Genomic DNA, 21,250 nt, shown 5'->3' on the forward strand with positions numbered 1-21,250 from the left:
CACCCCAGAGGATGATGCATCCTGACACACCAGTCCCACACGTATGTCCAGCCGAACGAGCCTCCGCCCCGATGATCCCCAGCAGCAGGCTACAAAGGCAGGCAAGGAGCTCAGCTTTAAGGAAGCGTTTGGTTGTGTGGTGACTGCGAAAGCCTCGTGGAGAGATGTGGGCAAGCCACAGCTTCCCCAGCTTTTGATTTATCAGGCTATGAAGTGAGTACAGCGTGGCTCACCCATTTAGAATTCATGTTTTATTTGCACGCAGCCACTTCAGAAATCAAGGACTTTACCCTGATGTCCCAATTAACATGGATTCAGGCTGCCAAATGTTTTGAAAAGAGTCAAGACAAAAAAAAAAAAAAAAAAAAAAAAAAAGCCATGAGAACAGGTTCATTAGTCCAAAGAAAGCAGAATTTTCTGCGCTTCCCACCTCCTTTCCCAAGGAAAACTCAAAGCCCGCATAAGCTCCTGGACCAGGAGGTCAGGCTTTCACCTGCATGTTCGGGAACAGCTTTGCTGGAGAGCTGTTGTCGGAGAAGGGCATCACGAACTCCATGTCTGTAAACGTCTGCAAGCCTTTATTAAGAGTTAAGCCTTAACACAACCCCAAGAGAAATCGTCTAGAAGACAGTTTGCCACAACAGCCATCATCACATCCTGAAGACAAGACAAATCCCATCAGGATCTTCAAGGCCAGGTGTAGCCTTGGCACCCTGAGCAGCTGGGCTGTCCCCTCCCCCGCCCCAAACACACTCTCTTTCCCAAAATATTCCAAAAGATCTGGTTTTCAAATGCATGTTGTTCTAGGGTCAAGCATCATCTCCCATTTCTGCCCGTTTTAACAGAAAACCGGTGCTGGGTATTTTTAAACAGCTTGCTTTGCAACAGATTTTGCAGAAGAGTGTTTCTGCGGGGAATTTCCACCTTAAATAACCCGTAAGTAATGCTGAATATATGTTTATAAGCTCAGGATGGGCAAAATAGTTCTAGTGAAATAATAAGGGATTTGAAATAGGGCTTGGGGTTTAGGGTTTTTTATTCATTCCTTTGGAAGGGTGAAAATTAATCAGTTTTGCTTCATTTGCTTTCAATTTCACGCCTCTTCACTTCTGGCCCACAACAGAAACAGGAAGCACTAAAAAGCGTGAGAAAACCTCCTGCTTCGGAGCATCCGACCTGGAAATTCCTTCCCACTCCCTGCCCCAAGCATGAGGAGCCAAACCCACGTGTGCACCCCCGGTCCCATTCAGCACCAGCCCAGCAGGGTAAGTCGCCCAGCTGGAGGCAGCGACGGATGGAGTCGGACCCACCTCTGTGCTCGTGACAACACGTCCCCAGCACTCACAAAATGTAAGGGAAGGGAATAATTTGGGAAAAGGTTCTCCAGACAACTAGCCTGCCCTTTACATTGCTTACAAAGTGCGGTCTCCATTTAAAAATATAAGTGTATGAATATATAAAATGCATTCTTAATAAAATCTGTGGTTTGTGAGATGTTGCAATGCAGTGATTACTAGAATTCGGTTGATTTCCCAATGAGAAAAGATAAGCTTCACCTTAGACATTCATCCCCAGCCAAATTTCAGAGTCTCTGCTGGCATTTTCGGGCAGTGGCACCCTCATACCAAGGGGTCTTTCAAACTGACTGGGAACAGCTCTGGAATCCAGTGTTGTTCTGCAGCCAGGAGTCTCCCAAGTATAACTAACACACACAAATATTATCTTGGTTCAAAAGATAACACATGCAGAGATAGTGAGTTAAAAGCCATATTTTGTTAAAAAAATTAAGCAACAACTGGAAGGAGAAATAAATTTGAGGTGTATCACAAGCCATCCCTTCCCTGTGTTTAAGTTTTTGTTTCCTAACCCTTCCCTATTTTGTAAGCAAGAACTTATCACGCTTTGGCGCTGGCAGGCTAACACTTGGGCTCACGTGGATCTGCAAACTTTCACAGAAAAAAAATCACAGAAATCACAACACTAACTAAGCCGGTGTTGCAAACAAGCACTTTTTAAGGATTGTGATAACTTCAACAGACCTTCAACAGGATGCCTGAGCAAAGCACGCCTTCCTTTTCATGAACCAACCCAAAATCTATTTACTACTGCTCAGTCATTCCAAAGAATAAATTCCTCCCCAGCTGAATCCCCAAACTATTGCACTGAAGTTTCACCTGACCCTCTGAACCAGCCCAAGGCTTTATGCAGGCAGCAACCCAAACCTCCGCAAATGCATGGGGAAAGCACACTTCAGGTTGCTATGCTGGTAACCTTGATTTTTCATCCTGCTGCACAGCTGACTGCATGATGGGTGCAAAGCAGAAGGCATGTGTTCATCTATCGGAAATCCTGCTGGTGTAGCCTATCTGTGCAGCAAAACTGGGAAACCGCCGGGCTGCAGATCTGCCCTCAGACACCTTTCTATGGCATTGCTGCATTCCCACTTCCCCCTCGCTGTCATGCTCTATGCAAAAACTGGCATAATCAAAGCCAAATTCATTCTTCTCGCCTCTGTTCTCTCCATTCTTCATGGCCCCAGAGGACAACTTCCTCTGGAAGAGCCATTGCCCCTGAAACAATTTCAGATGAAGTGCTGAGGCTGTTTGAAATTCACCTGACACACCATAGCTGCAGGCTAGCACAACGGTCCCAGTCCCAGAGAAGATGCAGGATTTTAAGAAGGCACTGACAGATGGCTGCTTCGCCTTCCCCCCGCCCCCCCAAACATCACCAGAAGAGGACTACAAAGCCCCCGGTAATTCAGAGTATCCCCCATACAGCTGACACAGGTGATATACAGTATTTAGGGAGCTATAGGGGCAGAAGCCCGCCCGGGCTGCAGCACTGGCCAAACACAATGGGATGGCTGAGAGAAGCCGGTGTCTTTGAACTGTACTTGGGATTCCAGGCTGGCAAGGAGCCGAGCTCGCTATTTGATTTTCTTTCACACATGCCCCCTCCTGCATTTCTTTTCTTCTTCCTTCCATCCCCCAAAGTTCTTTTTTTCTGCCGCTTCTCAGACTTGAATCCCAGGTTCCTTCTAAAGCGTGGGGAAATTAATGAGCAAACTTAAAGCCTCGATCTTTTCTCCCAGCAGTCTGGCTTTGTGGGAAGTATGTAGGCGTGACTAACATGTGGGAAGTATGTAGGCTTTGTGGGAAGTATGTAGGAGTGTTTAGGAGAAAAATGCATCACACAACCACCATAATTTAAAGAGATTTAATTTCTTAAATACTTTCTGGCTGCCCAAAAATAAAGCAGAAAAGAAAAAAACTCGGACTTCACTTTTAGTACAATCAGTTCTAATGAGAGCAGAAAAAAATTGATCTCGTGCATCTTCAGCAGCGCTAATTGTCTTTGTCTTACTGTTTCATAACTTTACTAGAGGGACATTCATCTGCTCAGCACAAACTAATAAGAATTGTCACTTCACTGTCATTTAACCACCGGTCAGGTAGATTCAAAAGCAGGAACCGCAGCCCAGAGATAGGATCTAGGAAGAGAGAATTGCCCGAGCACACAGAGGAAGCAGCAGCAGCGCTGACGGCGCAGCAGCAGCACCCATCAGCTCTCCAGCACACGCTGTCGCTGCTCCCGCAGCACAAAGTTGAGCCAACGCGGTCCAGCAGCCCGTTTCACAGCCTATGCTGTGGTTGCACAGCCGTGCTTTCACAGTGGCTTGCAGCCAGTGCATCTGAAGCCATCAATGCTTTGTTCTCACGCTGCAAACTAGTCTATATAGGCCAGAGTAGGCTGGAAGAATTTTTTGTTTCTGTTTCCCCCCCCCCCCCCCCCCCCAAAGTTTTTAAGCCTTCTCTCCATTCTGCATAATCCCAGCTCATTGGATCCAGCTTTTCAGAGCGTGTTTTTTACTACGGTTTGTAACAACTTCATTCTTCCACCTACCCGACGTACAAACAAGGAACATACCTGCCAAAGCCTCCCCTTCCCCCCCCCCCCATCTCCCAGAATAGCAGTGCCAGGTCTGTCACTTCTCAGCTCACTCCAGTGACAGCTCACTCCAGTGACAGCTAAAAGCACTCAGGCAAAGCTCTCACCCCTGTCCCTGTCTCTCACCATTCCAGTGTTTTACCTCCTCCTCAAGCAAGCAAGGAAAAGAAGCCACTGCTCTCATAGCACAGATACCTGCGAACTGTTCTGTTCGTCTTACTAATTATCAGCAAATTTTTCAGTAGATGCTTTCAAATCTGAAGTGAAGCAAAATGCACAGATTTCAGGACAGCTCCACTGACTCAAGAGAGCTGAGCATCCACCTCCACGATCCCTGCCTCTCGATACAGCCACCCAGTCATCTGGTACGCTCCTGAACGTCAGGATCAAGGATTCAAACCCAGATCCCATGTTGGATATGTACGCCTGCACCTCCTTTTCTTGGACAGAGCCGCTCTTGTCACTAAGAATAAATCTTACCATGGCAATGCGGAGCACGCCTAATAACCAGTTAACAGTTCAGCACTCCCTAGTATGCTGAAAGCTCAAATTGCAATGAAGCAGCATGTTCTCCTCACTAAAAGTCAGAGTTACTTAAATGCAGTGTGGAGCAAGATAGATTATACAGACTACAGCCTGTACATAAATAACTACTCTCTGGGAACCTCCCTTGGTTTTCTTTAAAGAAAGAACAAAAAAAACCCCAAACCGTAAAAACTCTTCTCTGTTAATGAAAGCCCTGCACAGAAGCAGCCACACGTGACTCTCAGCCCGTTTAACGCTGCTTATATCTACTTTATGTACCCTGGCTCTTCTGCCTGCCTGCAGGATCCCCTCTCTTCAACTCCCAATTTTCCCTTCCAGGAAGGCAGCAAAACTGCCTGAAAAGAGATTCCACAGTGTCTAGAGCCTTTTCCACTTGGTCCAGCCTGGTGGTTTAACCTGAGAATAAGTGCAGGTAACATCCCGTGTATTTGCTGAGTCAGCTGGGGCAGGGGCACCCCCAGACAGCTCTTACCTGTGTAGTCAATGACAAATCCAGTGTTGCTGACCGATGCATCACTTCGGAAAGCGAGGAAGAGGTTGTTACTGCTGCTCTCTATCCTCTCGGGTATCTGGGAGCCGTAAAAGCTTCCGATCAGGGGACTGAGTGAATCGGGGCCATCATAGATATGAAGGAAATCATAGCCAGGCTCCAAACTGAAGCTGCAAGACCAAAGGAAGGGTGCTTGGAGCAGGCTGTGGTCTTGCTGGGCTGTACAACTACACAGCCGAGGGACTGCTGCTGCCCCAGAATTGCTCCTCAGCTAAGCACAGGACATTTCTGCCTCCGTTCCAGATGTCAGGAACCAGGGGCTGGTGATGCAGCCCAGAGCACAACCACAGCACCACAAGCCAGTGCTGCTGCATGGTTATGTTCTGTCAAACCCATGTCATAGCAAAGAGGAGCTGCCGCTGAAATTTGTGTACCTTCCCCAAATTCAGGTAACATCTGGGAAAAGGTTACCCAGGACTACGGGCCAGTCCTACCAGGTTCGGTTTGGTTCCTTCAGACAGGAACGGACCCACACGCGGACCCAGTTCACCCAGTCAGCACCCCACCGCTGCCACCCCCTCCCTGTCCCCATGGGCAGGCACCGAAGGGGAAGCTAGGAGCTCCCCGCTACGTACGTGTTAAACACCAGGGCAATGACATAGTCGGGGGAGACGGTCAGCTTCCAGTCACACTCCTTCCCCGGCGGGTAGGGCTCTGGGTACTGCGGGGACAAGATCACTCCTGCCGGTCCTGTCAAGATGCCTCCACAGGGAGCTGAAGGAAATCAAGCAAAGGGGTGAGGCTTTGTCTTAAGAGCAACTCGGAAAACAGTAGAAGAAGGGAGGGAGAAGGAGAGATATGGATAGACAAGGGGAGAGGGAGGCGGCGTGCAAGGCTGGCACATGTCAGATATGTATCACAAGGGTCTGCAGTGGCCCTCACAGAGATGAGGGCTGTTATTCCAGAGGGTGTTCGTGTACACACACACACACAGAGCTATAGATGCTCCTGCAAACTTCATAAGCTATCTATCTAAGCAAGCAACCGGGAGGAGAGATGCTTTATGCTTCTCTGTTCCATTTATTTAGGCAACTCCTGGTCAAAGTCTAGATAGTTGCTAAGTAAGTGAAAACATGCTGTCTGGGACTAATGGCTTGTTCGTCTTTATTACAGTTACCAACACATTAAATGCCAACTTGATTGAAAAATCAATTATTACTTTTTTCAGGCTGAAAACGCCTGCATATATTTCTACTGTAGCAAATACTCATGACTGATTGATTACTGTCAAGCCCTTCTGCAGTCTCTTCATGAGAGCTGATGCTCCTCGACTGCCCCCGTTGCTCAGCCCCGTCCTCCCAGGTTTGGGATGGGGTGAGAGGGGGGAGCACAGCCCGCCTTCCCCCCGGGTGGCTGACACCAACCAGCCCACGGCACGGCAAACAGCGAGCGGGAGATGGACTAGCACAGGCATGACTGAACGCAGCTTGGAAGGATCTTCCAGGAAGGAGCCAGTGTGTGTCTTTATCCTGTGGGCTTTTATAAATACACAAGAATCTCCAGGTGTGAGGTAGAATGTAGTGGGGCCGTTCTGCAAGGATCACAGCAGGGACTGAAGCAGAGAGCCTTCTCCAAGGCCCCAGAGCAGCTTCTTCAGCCAAGTCCCATCGCAGGCTCTGCAGGCACCGAGAACTGGTACCCTTCTGGAAGGGACAAGGCAACCACAGCACAGACAGCAAAGAGTTTAGCTGAAGGTCACGCACAAATAACCTGCACGAACCACAAGCATCTATTCTGTCTCGGTTTACCTCAACCTTTAGGGTGCATTCCTCTTCCAGATTGTAAAGTCAGGGGAAAACTCAGAAGAAACTAAAGTATATACATGGTAAAACTAAAGGAGATACGTGGTGTCCCTGCCCATGGCAGCAGGGTTGGAAACTAGATGATCTTTAAGGTCCCTTCCAACACAAACAGTTCCGTGATTCCATACAGACTCGTTTTTGAAAAGCCCAGGGGAGATGACTGTTCAATACCCTCTGATTTCTTTGAAAATCCAACCCATAGTCTCCAAAGGATTTAAACCTGAAACTGGTCCAAGCCATAGCTGTTTGGAGGTGCACCAGCATCCAGACTTCAAATGCCCCAAACCTCTGGGGGCTGTTTCAGCTGTGAGGTTCCAGTTCAGCCCACACTGTTCAGGGACTCCCGAAGCCGTACAATGAAGACGTGGAAAGATATTTGAAATGTTAAATACAAACATAAAATCCAAGCCCTAAATTAAACCCCGTTTTCCAATTCAGCTCTAACTAGACAGTCTGTAACACAGTTACTATAAAACTGAGATTCTCTGGCCACTGGTTATTCCTCCAAATACTTGGTCGCTGAATAGAAGGAATGAGCAAGACATAAGCTCTGCGAAAAGCTGAAAGCAGCGACTCCTAAACCAAGACAGCCAGACTCCTGTTCAAAAAGGACCCAAGACAATATCCCGTGTCAAACTGGAAACGACCCATGGGAATTCATCCCACACCAAGATTAAGGCACCAGCTACATTCCTCTGAAGAGGACCGAGAGCCCAGCGTCTGGTGTGAAAGAAAACTCGCTAGGAGAATGACAAGATGGGCATGACATGCAACAATATGATTTAGTTCTAGCTGCGGGAAGACGAAAACGACTGTCTCTATCACGCTGAAAGGGTGCCACACTAGATCATCGAGCTAGTCATTCAGAAACCAAGTCATCCTGGAGGGAGCATAAATCCTGTGCAGGCTGTAGAAGTTTCCTAGCTGGTATTAAATCAGATGTTAGAAACAGAATTAATTGATTTTGCTTGCTTGGGATAACAGTGCATGAACAGGAATGAAGGTTACAGGTAAGTAATTTGCGGCTAGCATTTAATTGGCCAGCCAATTTGATGTTTATTGCTCTTAGCAATGTGCTTAGCATGACTATTTTTATGTGTTCTGGACATATTAAAAAGAATCATTTTTATGAGCTTCTTTTATTACTTTACGATCTCAAAGAAAATGTCAGATAGCTCTTTCTCATGACAGAATTTGCTGTCTCCTCATGCAGAAATTATTCACCCATGACCCCAATCCTCTCTACCAACCTGAGTTTTGAAGAAGCCTTTAATTTTGACTTGTCAGGTTAAATATCATCACTTACATTACAGTATGTCCTGAGAGCTTCCAGCATGAACTAGATTCTCATTGTCCCAGATGCTCTGGGGATAAACCTCAAAAAGTAGTTCTATGAGGAAGCTACCTGAGACGTTGTCATACATCTCTTCAACCCAGGTGGGACTCGTCCCCTTTGGATACAGAAGCCTTGCAGTGACACGGGGCAGGGAAGCCAGTGCAATGGGAGGATGGATGTTCATCCTCCCACCTTCATACCTGTGCAGGAGGGAGGGTCTGGTTGCCAGAAGAATCTGTTCTCAATCTGCACGCAGGTGATTTTGGCTTCCCCTTGCAGAGCGTATCCTGGATTACACTGGAAGATGATGGAGTCACCAGCCTCTTTGCTGTCACCGCTCCGGCTCCCATTCTGGGGAATTCCTGGGTCATTGCAGGAAGTAGCAGTGGAAACTGAAGAATATTGAATACATACATTTAATATACAGATTTATGTTTAATACAGGCTTACAGCACTGGCTGTACTTAGACTCTGTCCTTCAACGGACACCCAAGCGAGGACTGCATTCTCCATCTCTCTTCCTCCTTCAGTATCCCTTCAAGTTGCCACACATTCAAAAACTGGTTTTTACTTTGCACTGAGCATCTGCCACTCCAGCTGGTAAAGGCTCTGGGGAATGGCAAGTTCAAGTGCACTACACAGAGTGCAAGTTTGATGTATAATTGTGCACATGCATGTTTACTTAATAAGTCCAGACATCCACTGATCTTACACGGCATTTTTATAGATTCCTGTGTCAGACACATGCTGCAAAATAAACTAATCCACTAGCACTTTTCACTTCCCTTGACTGGCAGAGCAATTTTGCCTTTAGCCCTGTGAAGCATCAAGCCTGACCTTTTAGAAACGCACGTGTCTCGCTGCCACGTCCCTTTGAGGCATGAGATGACCCCCTCAGCTCCTTCCCAGCTGGGGGCAGGCAGCACAGCTGAGCGCAAGGGCTGTCAACACCGCCACTACTGAACGCCAAGGGAAGTCCTAGAGCCATAGAGGTTTTGCAAGCTTATATAGATCATTCACGTTCACAAGATCCAAAACTGTGTACTTCTGAGCTTAGGTCTGACTACTTAGTCACACCTCGTGAACAACGGCTTTGAGCAGGAGCATTCAATACAGCCCAGCTCCGTGTCAGGCAGGGGAGCAGAGCTTATTTCCTACTAAGTTGATGAGAGTCTGTTACACCTAGGCAGTTTGGAGAAAGCTGCTCCTAGCAGAGCCAGAGGAAATCCCTCTCTCTCTGCGCAACTGAAGATAAGCAAGTTGCCAGCCCAGTCTGGTCCTTCCTGACAGGCTGAGACACAAGCCTGGCAAAGGAGGAGGACGGCAGAGCTCTGCTGGGTGACACAAAGCTCTCCTGTGGTCATCCCAAAAGCTCTTGTACCCACCACAAACTCTTCCCGAAGAGCTGGCCTACTCTCAACTACGCAAGGCAGCCTCAACAGAAACCTCTGGGCAAAAGCTTGGGAGAGACACAATGAGCTCTGATGCTGAGACGTGTCTGAGCCCCACGAAGGTCCTACCACCATTCACCCAGCAGCCTCCCTCTTTACTACCGTCTCCAAAACAGGCATCTGTTGGTCGGTTACTGGACATGTCAGTGAAGACCTGCATCCTGGAAACCTCCATGTGAATGCTGACATACATTACCCTAACACGATTGAAATTAATGCGTTTGCAAGCCTGAGTCTTAGGTAACAACGGCCAGGACTTTGTCAATGACAGACTGCAGTTGCATTACACGTAGTGCTGCTGCGTACAATGACATCCCCTACAGCCAACAGAGCTTTTTGTGATCTTCATCCCAGGGGATCCAATTTTAGGGATTTTAAATAGACTGGGTTTTCAGAGACCACTGACCAACTGCTCTCGGAATGCCTGAAGGAAGTTGCCTGCATAATGGTGCCTCTATGGGACCTGTGGGAACGTGGTGGAAAATATCTGTAATTCCTCATGTATTCCACAACGTACTGCTCTGCATCTTGCTGCCAAGTTCACCACTGTGAAGGTGACCGTAGTGGAGGGGAGCACAGAATTCACCTGCATTGCAAGGATAAAATACAAGAGTTTTTCTCTATTTGCAGAGACTGCACCCAAAGGTGGAAGACACTTCGTGTTTTAGCTGGAAGCTGGTAGACCGCACAGCTCCTGCTACCACGTTCAACACAATACCATCTGCTCGCCATCAGTACTGGTAGACAGACCTGGAATCACTTTTCAGCAAAGCTTGGGTTTGGACAACGCTGAGGACACAAGGTAAAGCCTACCTGAAAACTGCACAGCAAAGCCCTGCTTGCTTGTGAAGAAATCTGTGTTGAACTGCAAGATGACAGAGTTGAAAGTACTGTGGACATCGCTGGGTAAGCTGGATCCGCTCATCTCCTTCAGGAGGATGCCGTTCTCCACCGGACCGTCCCAGATCCTCAGCACATCGTGGAACTCCTCAGTGTGGAAAACCATGAAGTGGAGCCTGTGGGGCAAAAGGAACTGGAAGTCAGACCACAAAGGCTCTGCCTTTTTATTTTTTCTGAAAGCATCAGGAACGTGACTGGCACCAACACAAGGCAGCGTGGCCCACAAGGAATGCGTTCTCTCCCGTTATCTGCAGCTCAGCTTGGGCCAAGTACTCTAGCCCTCTAGAAAACTCGGTCTCTAAACCCCCAGACACCTTAGTTGCATGCCTCCCTAATAAAACACAGCCATAAATAAAAAACCAACTGAGTCACAGACACTAATGTTTTGCAAAAAGTTGGGTCCTTTCTGGGTGTTCTCTCCTGACCAAACAAAACTACTAATCTCTCCTAAAATTTTGAGGAACAAGTTAAAGGTCCAGAAGTCCACTGTGGGCAGCGGAAATGTCCCTAGCAAGAATATCACAGTTGGTTTTACACCGAAGATGCTCGGACATTGCAATGAGTAGCCGTCACACAGACAAAAGGCTGAGTCAAGGACACATAGGAAACCTGCAGCAGTGAGGTGCAGGGGCTGTGACGGGGAGGACCGGGGGGTTGTCCAGAGTTTCACTATCGATCTGTTATCAACAGAAAAACACAGAAGTATTGAGAAACTTACTCGAAACAGAATTAGAAAATGTGCTGGGGTCCCTTCAGGCAACTTACATATATTCATCTAATTCACGCACTGTCCCTACGCTGCACACAGCAACAACCTTGGCTGTCCTTTTCCCTTCCTTGGTGCCCTGCAAGGAACAGCTTATGGTCAGGAGCCAGCATCTACTGATAAAAACGCATTGATTTTTGTTACCAGCACTCAGATCAAAGAATTTGCTTCTGGCACCAAGCTAATCTTGTGTACTGGGGGGAAAAAAATGGAAAGGAAACAACCAACACCACTCTTAATTAAAACAGCATCATGCTGGAAAAGAAACCCTTACCAGGGTGTTAATTGCCCCAGAGGTTAATAAAAAGGGGCAGAACAGGGTGTGCAAACAGCGGGGTGTGAATTCTGAATGCTGGACTGCAGCACCTCTGAGGATTTTGATATGTTTTACACCACTCTGGATATTGCAAAACCGTATCTAGATCAGTTAACAGAATAACTTCAGCAAGAAATAAAGAAAAAGTGAGGCAGCATGAGCCAGCTCTCCAAAACCCACACCAGGAAGGGAACAGAGAGAAAACAGAGATTAAGAAACTGGCAATGAAATTACCCTGTGCTCTCAACGAGGTATCTATGACAATGCTCTGAATGCAGATTTCATTTCCTTACTCTGTGTATTTTGTAATTTTGTCTGCCCTGGAGAGAGGGCTGCAAGGCCCGCAGCGTATGCAGCAAACGCTCCTTTGTCCTGAACCGCCTGCAGCAGTGGTCCTTGGAGCTCGTCTTCTGCTTTTAAACTACACCAGGGCTGTGCCCGTTTGGAACTTCTACAGAAAATTCCCCAGGGAAAGCCCAAGATGCTGGCAGGGATCATCGTGGCAAGGGAATTCACTCCAGTACCAGCGATGATGGACCTCAAGGGATGGGACACGAGCAGAAGTCCCCTCTGTGTCCAGGAGAAGTGGTGGCACTCTGGGACAGGACAGCATCAACCCTGGCGGGATGCTCTTCTCTTCCCACCCTGGGCTGGGGGGGCTATCACTGCACTCCTCCCCACCACACCAACCTCTGCTGTGGGAGGGTGCCCAGCAGATGGGTCCAGGCTTTGCACGGAGTTTTGGGATCTTTCAAGATCAGAAGTACCATCTAAGCCTAAGATACTGCCGTGATTATTGTCCCACCCAAGGGAGTTATCAGCTAAAGGCTGCGATACATCAGGGCTCGGTCCCTTTCACTCCTGCACTTATGATGCCGACCAAAGAGAAGGTATTTAATTGCCTCCGTTTTTCATTGCCACATTATCACTGGGGGAAATACAATCTGATACAACGAAACCAGGCTACCACTGGGTCACTCCAGGCACGCCGGTTTGAAACGGGGACAGAAATCTATAAACGGCACCGAGAAAAATCTGCAAAAAATAAAACAATCAGGTGCTGTGCTTAAAATCCTGACAGCCGGCGAAGGAAAAGGAGGAAGCATTCCCTTGGCTGCTTTCCTATTTATCCGGGGAAAACATAAATAAATCAGGCAGAACCATAAAAAGGGGGGAAAAAAGGCAAAAAAAATTAAAAAAATAATCCCACCACAATGTACTCAGCAACAAAATGGTGTCCACAGAATCCAACAGAAACCAAAAGAGCTGTATCATAAATCTACCCAGCAGAGACCTTGAGCAAAGAGAAAAAAAGCCAGGCTTGAGGAAAAGAATAATGGATCCTAGCAGAGGTGTTCTCCACAGGTGTGCTGGCCTGATGACGTTTGTTCTCAGGTTAATTGGTTCTAGTTAGCCAAAACTGCCAGAGAAAACCCATTGCTGGAGACCTCAGAAACGGGGAGATGCTGCTGGGGACTGACCTGGGGTGGGGGGACACTCTGGGGCTGCCACCGCCTGGGAGAGCTCGCCGCTGGCTCCAAGCTGCCAAGGGGACCAAGGCTGCCTACAGAGGTCACACCTTTCATTTTTTTATTTTTATTTTAAAGAAACAGCATGCAGACAAGGCTTCACCATGAGGAAATAACCACGACAACATAGGGGCAGGGCACAGGCTGTCCAGTGCCAGTTGGTTCAGGAGTCTATCGGGACAGTTGATTTTATTAAGAAAAGTGGCATGCTCTGGGGCAAATCAATCTCTTCCTTCGGCATATCTGTGACCAAACAATACGTTTTTTCTATCAGCTTAGTTCTGTTCCCAGCAGGGCTTCATTTAAGACAAGACAGAGACATTGGTTTAGCAGACAATGGAGGGGAAGAGGGTTTAATTCTTGCACTCTGCAATTTTCTGCAATTGCATGCATGAAAACGCAGAAAAAAGAAAATTAGGAATTCTGGAGAGATATATTTTTATGTGATAGAGGGAAAGTTGTCTCAGCTTAGCCAGGAGCAGAGAGCAGGAGAGACCAGCCCTGCACTGACAATCTGCATCACGGTTGACGAGCCATTCAGCCCCAGCTCTTCGGCAAGCATCCCCACAACCTCACCGAGCAACCTGGGGCTCTTGCTGCTGGCGATTCCCACCCAAGCTCCGGCTGCCCCACCTTGGCTCCGCTGCGCAGGAGGCTGGGCTCCCATCTGGAGCTGGCCGCGGCACCGAACGCCCGCAGCGCCTGCACCAGCGCCGCAGGGCTGAGGCTAATGGTGCTGCAGGGCTGCCTGCTGCTTCCCAAATTTCACAGCTATGAAGCGTTACGTCCCTAAAAACCTCCACAGAAGCGAACGGGAACATCCCAATACTCTCCTTCCTATTTCTAGATGAGACGGAAAAATGGCACCTGTCAATACAGCACCCATTGAACAAGGATTAGCAATATCAAGAAATTCTTTTATGACACCGAGACCACCGCTCTACAATAAAATGCCACTGCCACTTCTAACTGCGTATATCCCCTCCTCTCAGCTCTGCGAGCAGCACTTGAAGGCAAGTTTCATTCATTTCATACCCTCCCACTTCTGCTTCCTTCTCTCCCGAGCCTCAGATAAGCCAAGTCATTTTAGATGTAATTTTAGGCACGCGCGTGTTTGCACACGCACAAAATGAATCCTCTCTTGAAGTCCAACCCTTCAACTTCCATGGAAATAATGTGCAGACTAATTTTTCTTTCTTTCTCTCCTTCCCCTCGTTCCGTGCAGATACAGCTTTATTCAAAAAAAAAGCTCTGGTGATTAATTTTAATGTAAGTTATAAATGAGAGCATTATACAACTGTATCATGCGTGAAGAGGATTATTTTTTCCAATGGATTACCATAAAAATGAAGTTGCTGAAAATGTGCTCTCTCAACTACCCAGAGATCATCTGTTCTGTCTGAGCTGCTGAAGAAAGGAACAGAAGAAGGGAGCTCTCATCTCTGATGACGTGGGGGGGGGGTGTGGGGGGGTGGGTCGCAAGGTGTATTGCCCATGGTGCTGCCTGGCATCACTCCATGTCAGCCTTGGCCCCTTCCGAGCCTCTGGCAGCTCCTGCAAATGCAACCCCCCAGCTCTGCCCGCCCGAGCGCTGCCGGGGAAGGCGGCAGGGACGGCGTGTGAGAGCCAAGCTGACCTGCTGAGGCGGGCTCGGATGCTTCTGGAGGTGGGGAGAGAAGAGGGGACCTCTCCTCTCTGCTTTGTCCTACAAAAATCTTCAGATTCCTCAGAATCTTTTACAGGAGAATAAAAAAAAAGATGAGACAACTGGAAGTTGCCTGTACAGGAATTAAGCTGCATCGGCTATGCTCCTTCTCCTCTGTTCATACCAGAAACCATCCATTATTGAACCACACCGAAGAGCAGAGGTAATGGAGGAAATTTCTGCATTAAGTAAAAATGAAAATACTGGACCAAATCCATCGCCAGCACAAATCCATCAACTAAACGCACCACAGAGCTCAACGTAACAGTCTCCGCTGAAGAGATGCTGAGTGCTGATGCAGCAAGGAAGCTCCGGTGGAGATAAAAGGGCACCAAGAACGAAGGAGCACAGAGCTGGAACAGCCGCAGACCTCAGGTCAGCCCAGAAACGGGGCCGACACACAGCTACCAAGCACTAGAAATCACGACAGGAGGTCGTGGGAGAAGAGGACTGTTGTTGAACAGACCTTATAATCTACATTTCTCCCCCTCAAGTCCCATCACTCAGCAAAAACTCTGTTGGCCAATACACTTCAGGTTTCTGTCAGAGCTGGCTGTACTGGACTGAAGCGTGTAGGTACACACAGGGCAGCGTGCCGCAACGGTTTGGCAGGGCTTGGGCAAACTTCAGCGTGGGAACAGTGGGTAAGCAGCAGGGATCACGGATGAAGGACCAGAGAGCAGGGAACTGCCTGGATTCTGCTGGTGGCTGCACTAACTTTATGAGCCAAATGTTCGCAATACCGTGCTTACCTAACTGCCAAATTCACTTCTAAACAAATTAAATTTCAAACTGCCATTTTCTAACAGGAAAGTGTCAACAGGACACTGAGAGAAGTCAGAGGAGCAGAAGGAGAACACAGTCTTGGGTCTCTGCACAGACCAGATGTTGAGAAACCATCCTGAGTCTTTCCTTTGGGAGGATAATCACGTTGTATATGTTCTATTTATTAGTAAAACAAAAACAAAACAATGCAATTAGAAGGCGAAGGCTAAGTGCTGTGGTCTCAGTTTTCCAGCTGCCAACTCACCTCTGAAGGACCCTCGCACACGTAACGTGGCAAAGCGCATCCCCCTTCAGCGTTAATTTTCTCTGGCAACGCCAATGGGAGACAAACCAAACCCATCACTTCCATTATCCTTTCCTGGGCTGCAACCATCCAAGCAGCTTTATACGTATTCCTTCCTTACTTCGGGATTATGCCGCTTGGACACGTGTTAAACATTGTTGGGAAATTCCATGCTAATCTGGTGGAAAAGGTTTGTTTCTGAATGCATCCCGGTAAGGAAAGGGGTGAAAATCACTTACACTGCAGACGCAGGTAAAACCTCTCGGATGTTATTTTAATACAGTCGTACCACAGGCAGCAACGACACTGTCACCTGGTGTCACCCCCCAGGGCACCAGAGCTGTTACAGGCAGAGGCCATACGGGGCTAAAAAGCTTCAGGGAAAGGAGACGTGACACCGCTCCTGACCCAGCAAGGGGACAAACCAGCACCTGCTCCTTTGCCGGGGACTCGCGAAGTGACAGGGTATCCCCGCTACCCGCCTGACGGAATTAGGGATGGGCTTCTGGAAAAATAAGCTGTACATGGAAAGAAAAACCCAGCTACGAGAACCTGGCCCAACTCACCCGATGGTGCAACCGGCTTCTGCCTCTATGGTCCAAATACAATTCAGATTGTGATCGTAGGGCGTTGGGTAGCCGGGAGACAGGATCCGTCCCGACGACTCTCCTTTGATAGTACCCCCACACTCGGCTGAAAGAAACATACGGCTTAGTGAGAAGATTCATGACATACTACGATTCTTGCTTGGCAACAATGCAAATCTCATCCTACGAATACAACAGGGAGTATTTCTCGCCGTTTCAAAGAGATACTTAGAACCTACAAAACAAAGATGAAGAGAGTGATTTAATTCAGCTAAAAGACTGAGTTATCAGCATAACTCTGCACTTCTGTGCTCGTTCCTGACATCTGACATGCTGTCAAAGCTTCCCTCCACCTTTTTAACTCGTAGTGAGTGAGGGCAGAGCCTGCCAGCATCCTGCTTTCCCCGGTGCACACACGTGGGGTGAAAGAGCTCGATTCTTCTGCTTGTATCTGCAAAATGACTCATCCGTGTGACAAAATGAAGAAGCCAGCATATGTATGTACCTGCTAAATGAACTTCAAAGGAACGTGAGAATTTTGCATATATTTTCATACCGTATCCATTACAATTCTCTAAGTTTCCACGTGCTCAGACACAACCATTCATATATAACGTATGTATAGCAAAGAGGGTAAAGGTTAAGACGCATAAATCACAGAAATTGGTCTTTTTACCTCAATAATTAAGGCTAAAATTCAGCAGAGAGTTACCACATAAAGAATGGTCCTAGCTCACGGGAGAATACAGAGTGCCAACGTCTGAGCACATCACTTATAACCATGACAGCAGCCTGCTGGCTGTTGAGACCTCTCAGAGGATGAAGTCTGCAGGAGCTTCACCACGTCCTGGACATGCTAAATAATCATGAAGTTGTGAAGGAACAGACCAAGAGCGCTTTGTTTAGACACACAAAAGTTAGTAGCAGAATTTTCCAAGCAAGAGGAGAGCTACAGGTAAAAGGGAGCGCGGGACTTGGCTAAGAAAAGACGGAGGGAATTAAAATGTCTCGGAATCTGGGATCAGATGTCATGTAGCTCTCACACGAACAAGACTTTGAACTGCCAGATGCCTGGACACACGCTGATGTCTGCCAGTATCAGAAAGCGCCGCTGTTCCACACATTCAAGTGAAAGGACAAGGACTGGAAGAGCAGCAAGTCCCCTTGCAAGAAACCTTTGTCAAACGTGTGCTCAGAGCACAGTGTTTCAGGTTAAGACTTCTTGTAAAAGCTGGGCAGAGACCAGTGCTCTCGATCTGAAGACGCCTTACGCAGCACCCTCAGCAGGGTCCTCAGTACTGTAGATGGGTGCAGTCAGGGCCAGAACTAACATCGTATGTGTTAGCAAAGGAGGAAGAGAGGGTGCTGAGCGTGATGCCCAGATGCAGAGCACTTGTGAGAGGACGTCTGAAAAGCCAGAGGTGTCTCACCTACGCAGGTCGGCAGGGGTTGATCCCAAGCTCGCCGCTCCCCTGTCAGGCAGACCAGCACCCTGCTGCCTCGCAGCGTGTAGCCCGGGTCACAGCTGAAGGACACGGAGCTGCCAGCAAAGTGTCCCTCGTCGTGCACCTTGTAGCCAAACTGTGGGATGCCAGGGTCCTCACATTTAATGAGTTCAAAACCTGGAGCGGGGGAAACGGCATCTGTTTGCATCAGGTATTTAGCAGTCAGAAGATATTAACATCAGCAGTCAGAAGATCACATTAATATTTTCTTCTTTTGCTGGAGAGAAAAACACTGTACTGAAAATCTGTATTTTTTTAATTACTATTTGAACAAGATCCCAGAAATCTGGTAACTCGGCTTTGATCCAAAGTTTCTGTATCACCGTTGCCTCATTCACAACAGAAAGGGTTTGCAGACACAATCCTCTCCCGCACTCCCAATCCCATTTTAGATGACAAGATCTTTATGGAAAGGATTGTTGCCGCCGGTCGTGCAACTGTAACACAACAATACACCGCTACACCTCGATTCCCACCTTGCCTAAGACTTACTGGAAAACTGCAGCTCAAAGCCTTTACTTGTGTTTTCACTATTGGTGATAAACTCGAGCCACATGCTGCTGGAAGTGCTGTTTATGCTGGTGCCGAGCATTTCAGAGCGGCTAAAGGAGCCCAGCAGGCGAGCAGAGCTATTGCTGCCATCGTAGACCTGGGGGAAACAAGAAACACACACTGGGAATCATCGTATTTTATTTGCTACTTCAGGGACCAAATCATCCATAAGTGCAAATAGGGACAGTTCCTTTGAAACCAGTGAAATTAATCCCAACTAAGAGTCTGACCTGCTGAGACTTCACGATGCCGCTCATCTGAGGAGCAGGATTTGTGACCTGGGGGATGCGTATCCTCCTCCAAACACCCGAGCTTAGGCTGCACTCACAGCCGCGTTTTCTGAACTAAATTCTCTTCCAAGGGTGCAGCACCGCTACCAGGAAAAACATTTTCTCCCTACAGTGACTCATAGATGTGCCTTGACCCTGCTATTATTTAAGAAAAACACAAATAGTGGTGCTTTTTCTCTTTTTCTTTCTTTTAGATAGCATGATTCTCTATGAGGGTAAAAAGCAGCTTCTCACTAGCAGAGACTGATAGTACTTCTGTCGTGAGCAGATGAGAAGTTGATGACAAATCTGTTGAGAGAACAAAATTTTTTTTCACGACGAGTATATTCTTTGCATTAGCTGAAAATCTCTCTCTTTCCAGTCATTTGTGAGCTGAAAATATGTGGATTACACCTATCTCGCAGCGCAGAAGTATGGCACTTAAATAAGGACAGAGGCGTTCTCTGGGAAGATGGCTTAGCACAGCAGCACACATCTTGTAATATTAATGCCTCCTACAAAACCATTTCTTCGTGGTTAACAGAAACTCAGCCTGGATTTGTCTCCTCCTATATAGAATCCTGAAACTGGTAAATGCAGATTAAAATAAGACTGAGTATGGGAAAGCTGAAGAGCTTGAGCTTGGAGTTCTGCATTTAAATAAAACCGTTTGGGGGACAAAGCAGCCTTGATTCTTAAAAACACAAAAATAATGCTAACCACCTCACGCTTCCTCATGTGTTAACAGTTCCCCCTGTACAACTGGGCAGGTAAGAACTGAAGTTTAGCTACAAAGGGAGAACCCCTGGCATGCCAACAGATCTCTGCATCTCAGGGAAGACCTCACAGCAGAAGACGCAGCAGTACAGCAAACATATCCACATTTTTAACGGATACAGGATTTGTTTATGCATCCACCTGCAGACTGAAGCCTCAAATCCGCAGCCAGGCTGAAGCGTGGGGACATTCGCTATCGCCTTCGTGCTGCTGCCAGGGACTGCTACGAGCCGCTGAAGTTCAGAGGTGCTGAACCCCTACAGTGACACACTGTGCTTTAGGCACAGCAAACCAAGGCCAGCAGTGACACACGCCGATCAGACGGTGTCCCTGGGCTAGAAGGCACAGATGGATCGCATCTGGTGCCTCGCTCCGACCTTAGAGGGATACACACAGACAATATTTTAGCCCAGCTGCCCTGCCTGAAGTTCAGTCTGGTCTGTGGGAATGGTGCTGCCGTCCTCAAAACCGCCATGGCAAGTGGTTGCACGTAACAAAGCAGCCACTCCTGGCCACTCGTGGTCCTAGCAGGGGTCTCTTCCAGGGACTACCACGGCACTGTCTGGGCTTGGTGGCATTTTCCAGAGGTCAGGTCTCAGCTAACTCCATTAAAAGCTTAGAACATCGCTTTCCTTGCAGGTCTTGCTCTCACGAGCAGCATGGTAGCACTTCATCGCTAGAGACAGAAGAATTACCTTCAGGACATCTCCTGCCTCCAGTTCAAAAGTCCTGGCTTTCAGCTGGATCCCCTTTCCTGGCTGGGTCTGGATGGAGTAGATGCACTCATGGTTGTTGTTATAGTTTATTGGATAGTTGGGGGACAGCAGAACACCTTGGGTTCCAGTTACAGAAGAACCACATTCAGCTATATAAAGACACAAAACCACATTTTAATAACCACATGCATAGCCTGGCCATACAACACATGCAGGTGATGCCTCCAAACAGCCACGGATGCTCACTCCTTCCCCTACCCATCTGCTAATGCATCCATGGACTCTCTTTCCGAGTGCAGCCAGTAAACAAAACAGTACTTAATCGCGTTTCTATCATCAGTAAACCTTGGGTGCCTTACAGGAGATTAACAGCCTCCCCTTATACAGACAGGGAAACTGAGTCACAGAAAGCTCAAATGCTCAAATGCTATCTCGGGACCCGATTCAGAAAAACATCCCCAAATCCCTGGAAAGCCACCACTGGCTCGAAACAGTGTCTGTGTTTATGTTCCTTCCCGATTCACGGACCAGAAGCAAAAAAAAAAAAAAAAAAAAAATTAGTATATTGAAATCTTTTCCAGATTTCTACAAAGCTCATCTTATACATGGTACATAAAAATCAGGGTGTTCATTGAACAGTCAGCACAGCTCAGCACCAACCGCTGGTACCCATGCCTGGCAAGTGCCAGAGCTCTTAGTGCAGAAAGATACGCCCAGTGAAACTTCCAAATAATTCCAAATGACAAAGATAACTCTGAATTTCAACGTGTTTCACAAAACCATTTTCTAAAAGCTAAAAGGGCAACGGTTGACCTTATTTGCTGTTAATGCTGCCCTCAGCTCTCCAGTTCATCATTTGATGATATAAAAGTACCCCCTGTCCCTTGCTCCCTGCAAGGGGAGCTTTCTTCCCAGCTTTGCAG

At 47.7% G+C, this 21,250-nt stretch overlaps 1 protein-coding gene across 1 annotated transcript in view; it reads right to left on the bottom strand.

The window, feature by feature from the left end:
- CSMD2 (CUB and Sushi multiple domains 2) overlaps positions 1 to 21,250 on the bottom strand; it is a 305,852-nt gene that overhangs the window by 81,941 nt on the left and 202,661 nt on the right. The window contains exons 22-29 of the mRNA XM_055800542.1: positions 20,307 to 20,476; positions 18,506 to 18,662; positions 17,939 to 18,130; positions 16,488 to 16,614; positions 10,450 to 10,652; positions 8,386 to 8,577; positions 5,623 to 5,761; positions 4,970 to 5,157 (exon numbers count right to left, since the gene is read on the bottom strand). Of these exons, the coding sequence (XP_055656517.1) occupies positions 4,970 to 5,157; positions 5,623 to 5,761; positions 8,386 to 8,577; positions 10,450 to 10,652; positions 16,488 to 16,614; positions 17,939 to 18,130; positions 18,506 to 18,662; positions 20,307 to 20,476 (1,368 nt within the window). The remainder of the gene's footprint in view (positions 1 to 4,969; positions 5,158 to 5,622; positions 5,762 to 8,385; positions 8,578 to 10,449; positions 10,653 to 16,487; positions 16,615 to 17,938; positions 18,131 to 18,505; positions 18,663 to 20,306; positions 20,477 to 21,250) is intronic.

The sequence above is a fragment of the Falco peregrinus genome, chromosome 3 (assembly GCF_023634155.1).
Source record: "Falco peregrinus isolate bFalPer1 chromosome 3, bFalPer1.pri, whole genome shotgun sequence".
In the NCBI taxonomy this organism is placed as follows: Eukaryota; Metazoa; Chordata; class Aves; order Falconiformes; family Falconidae; genus Falco; species Falco peregrinus.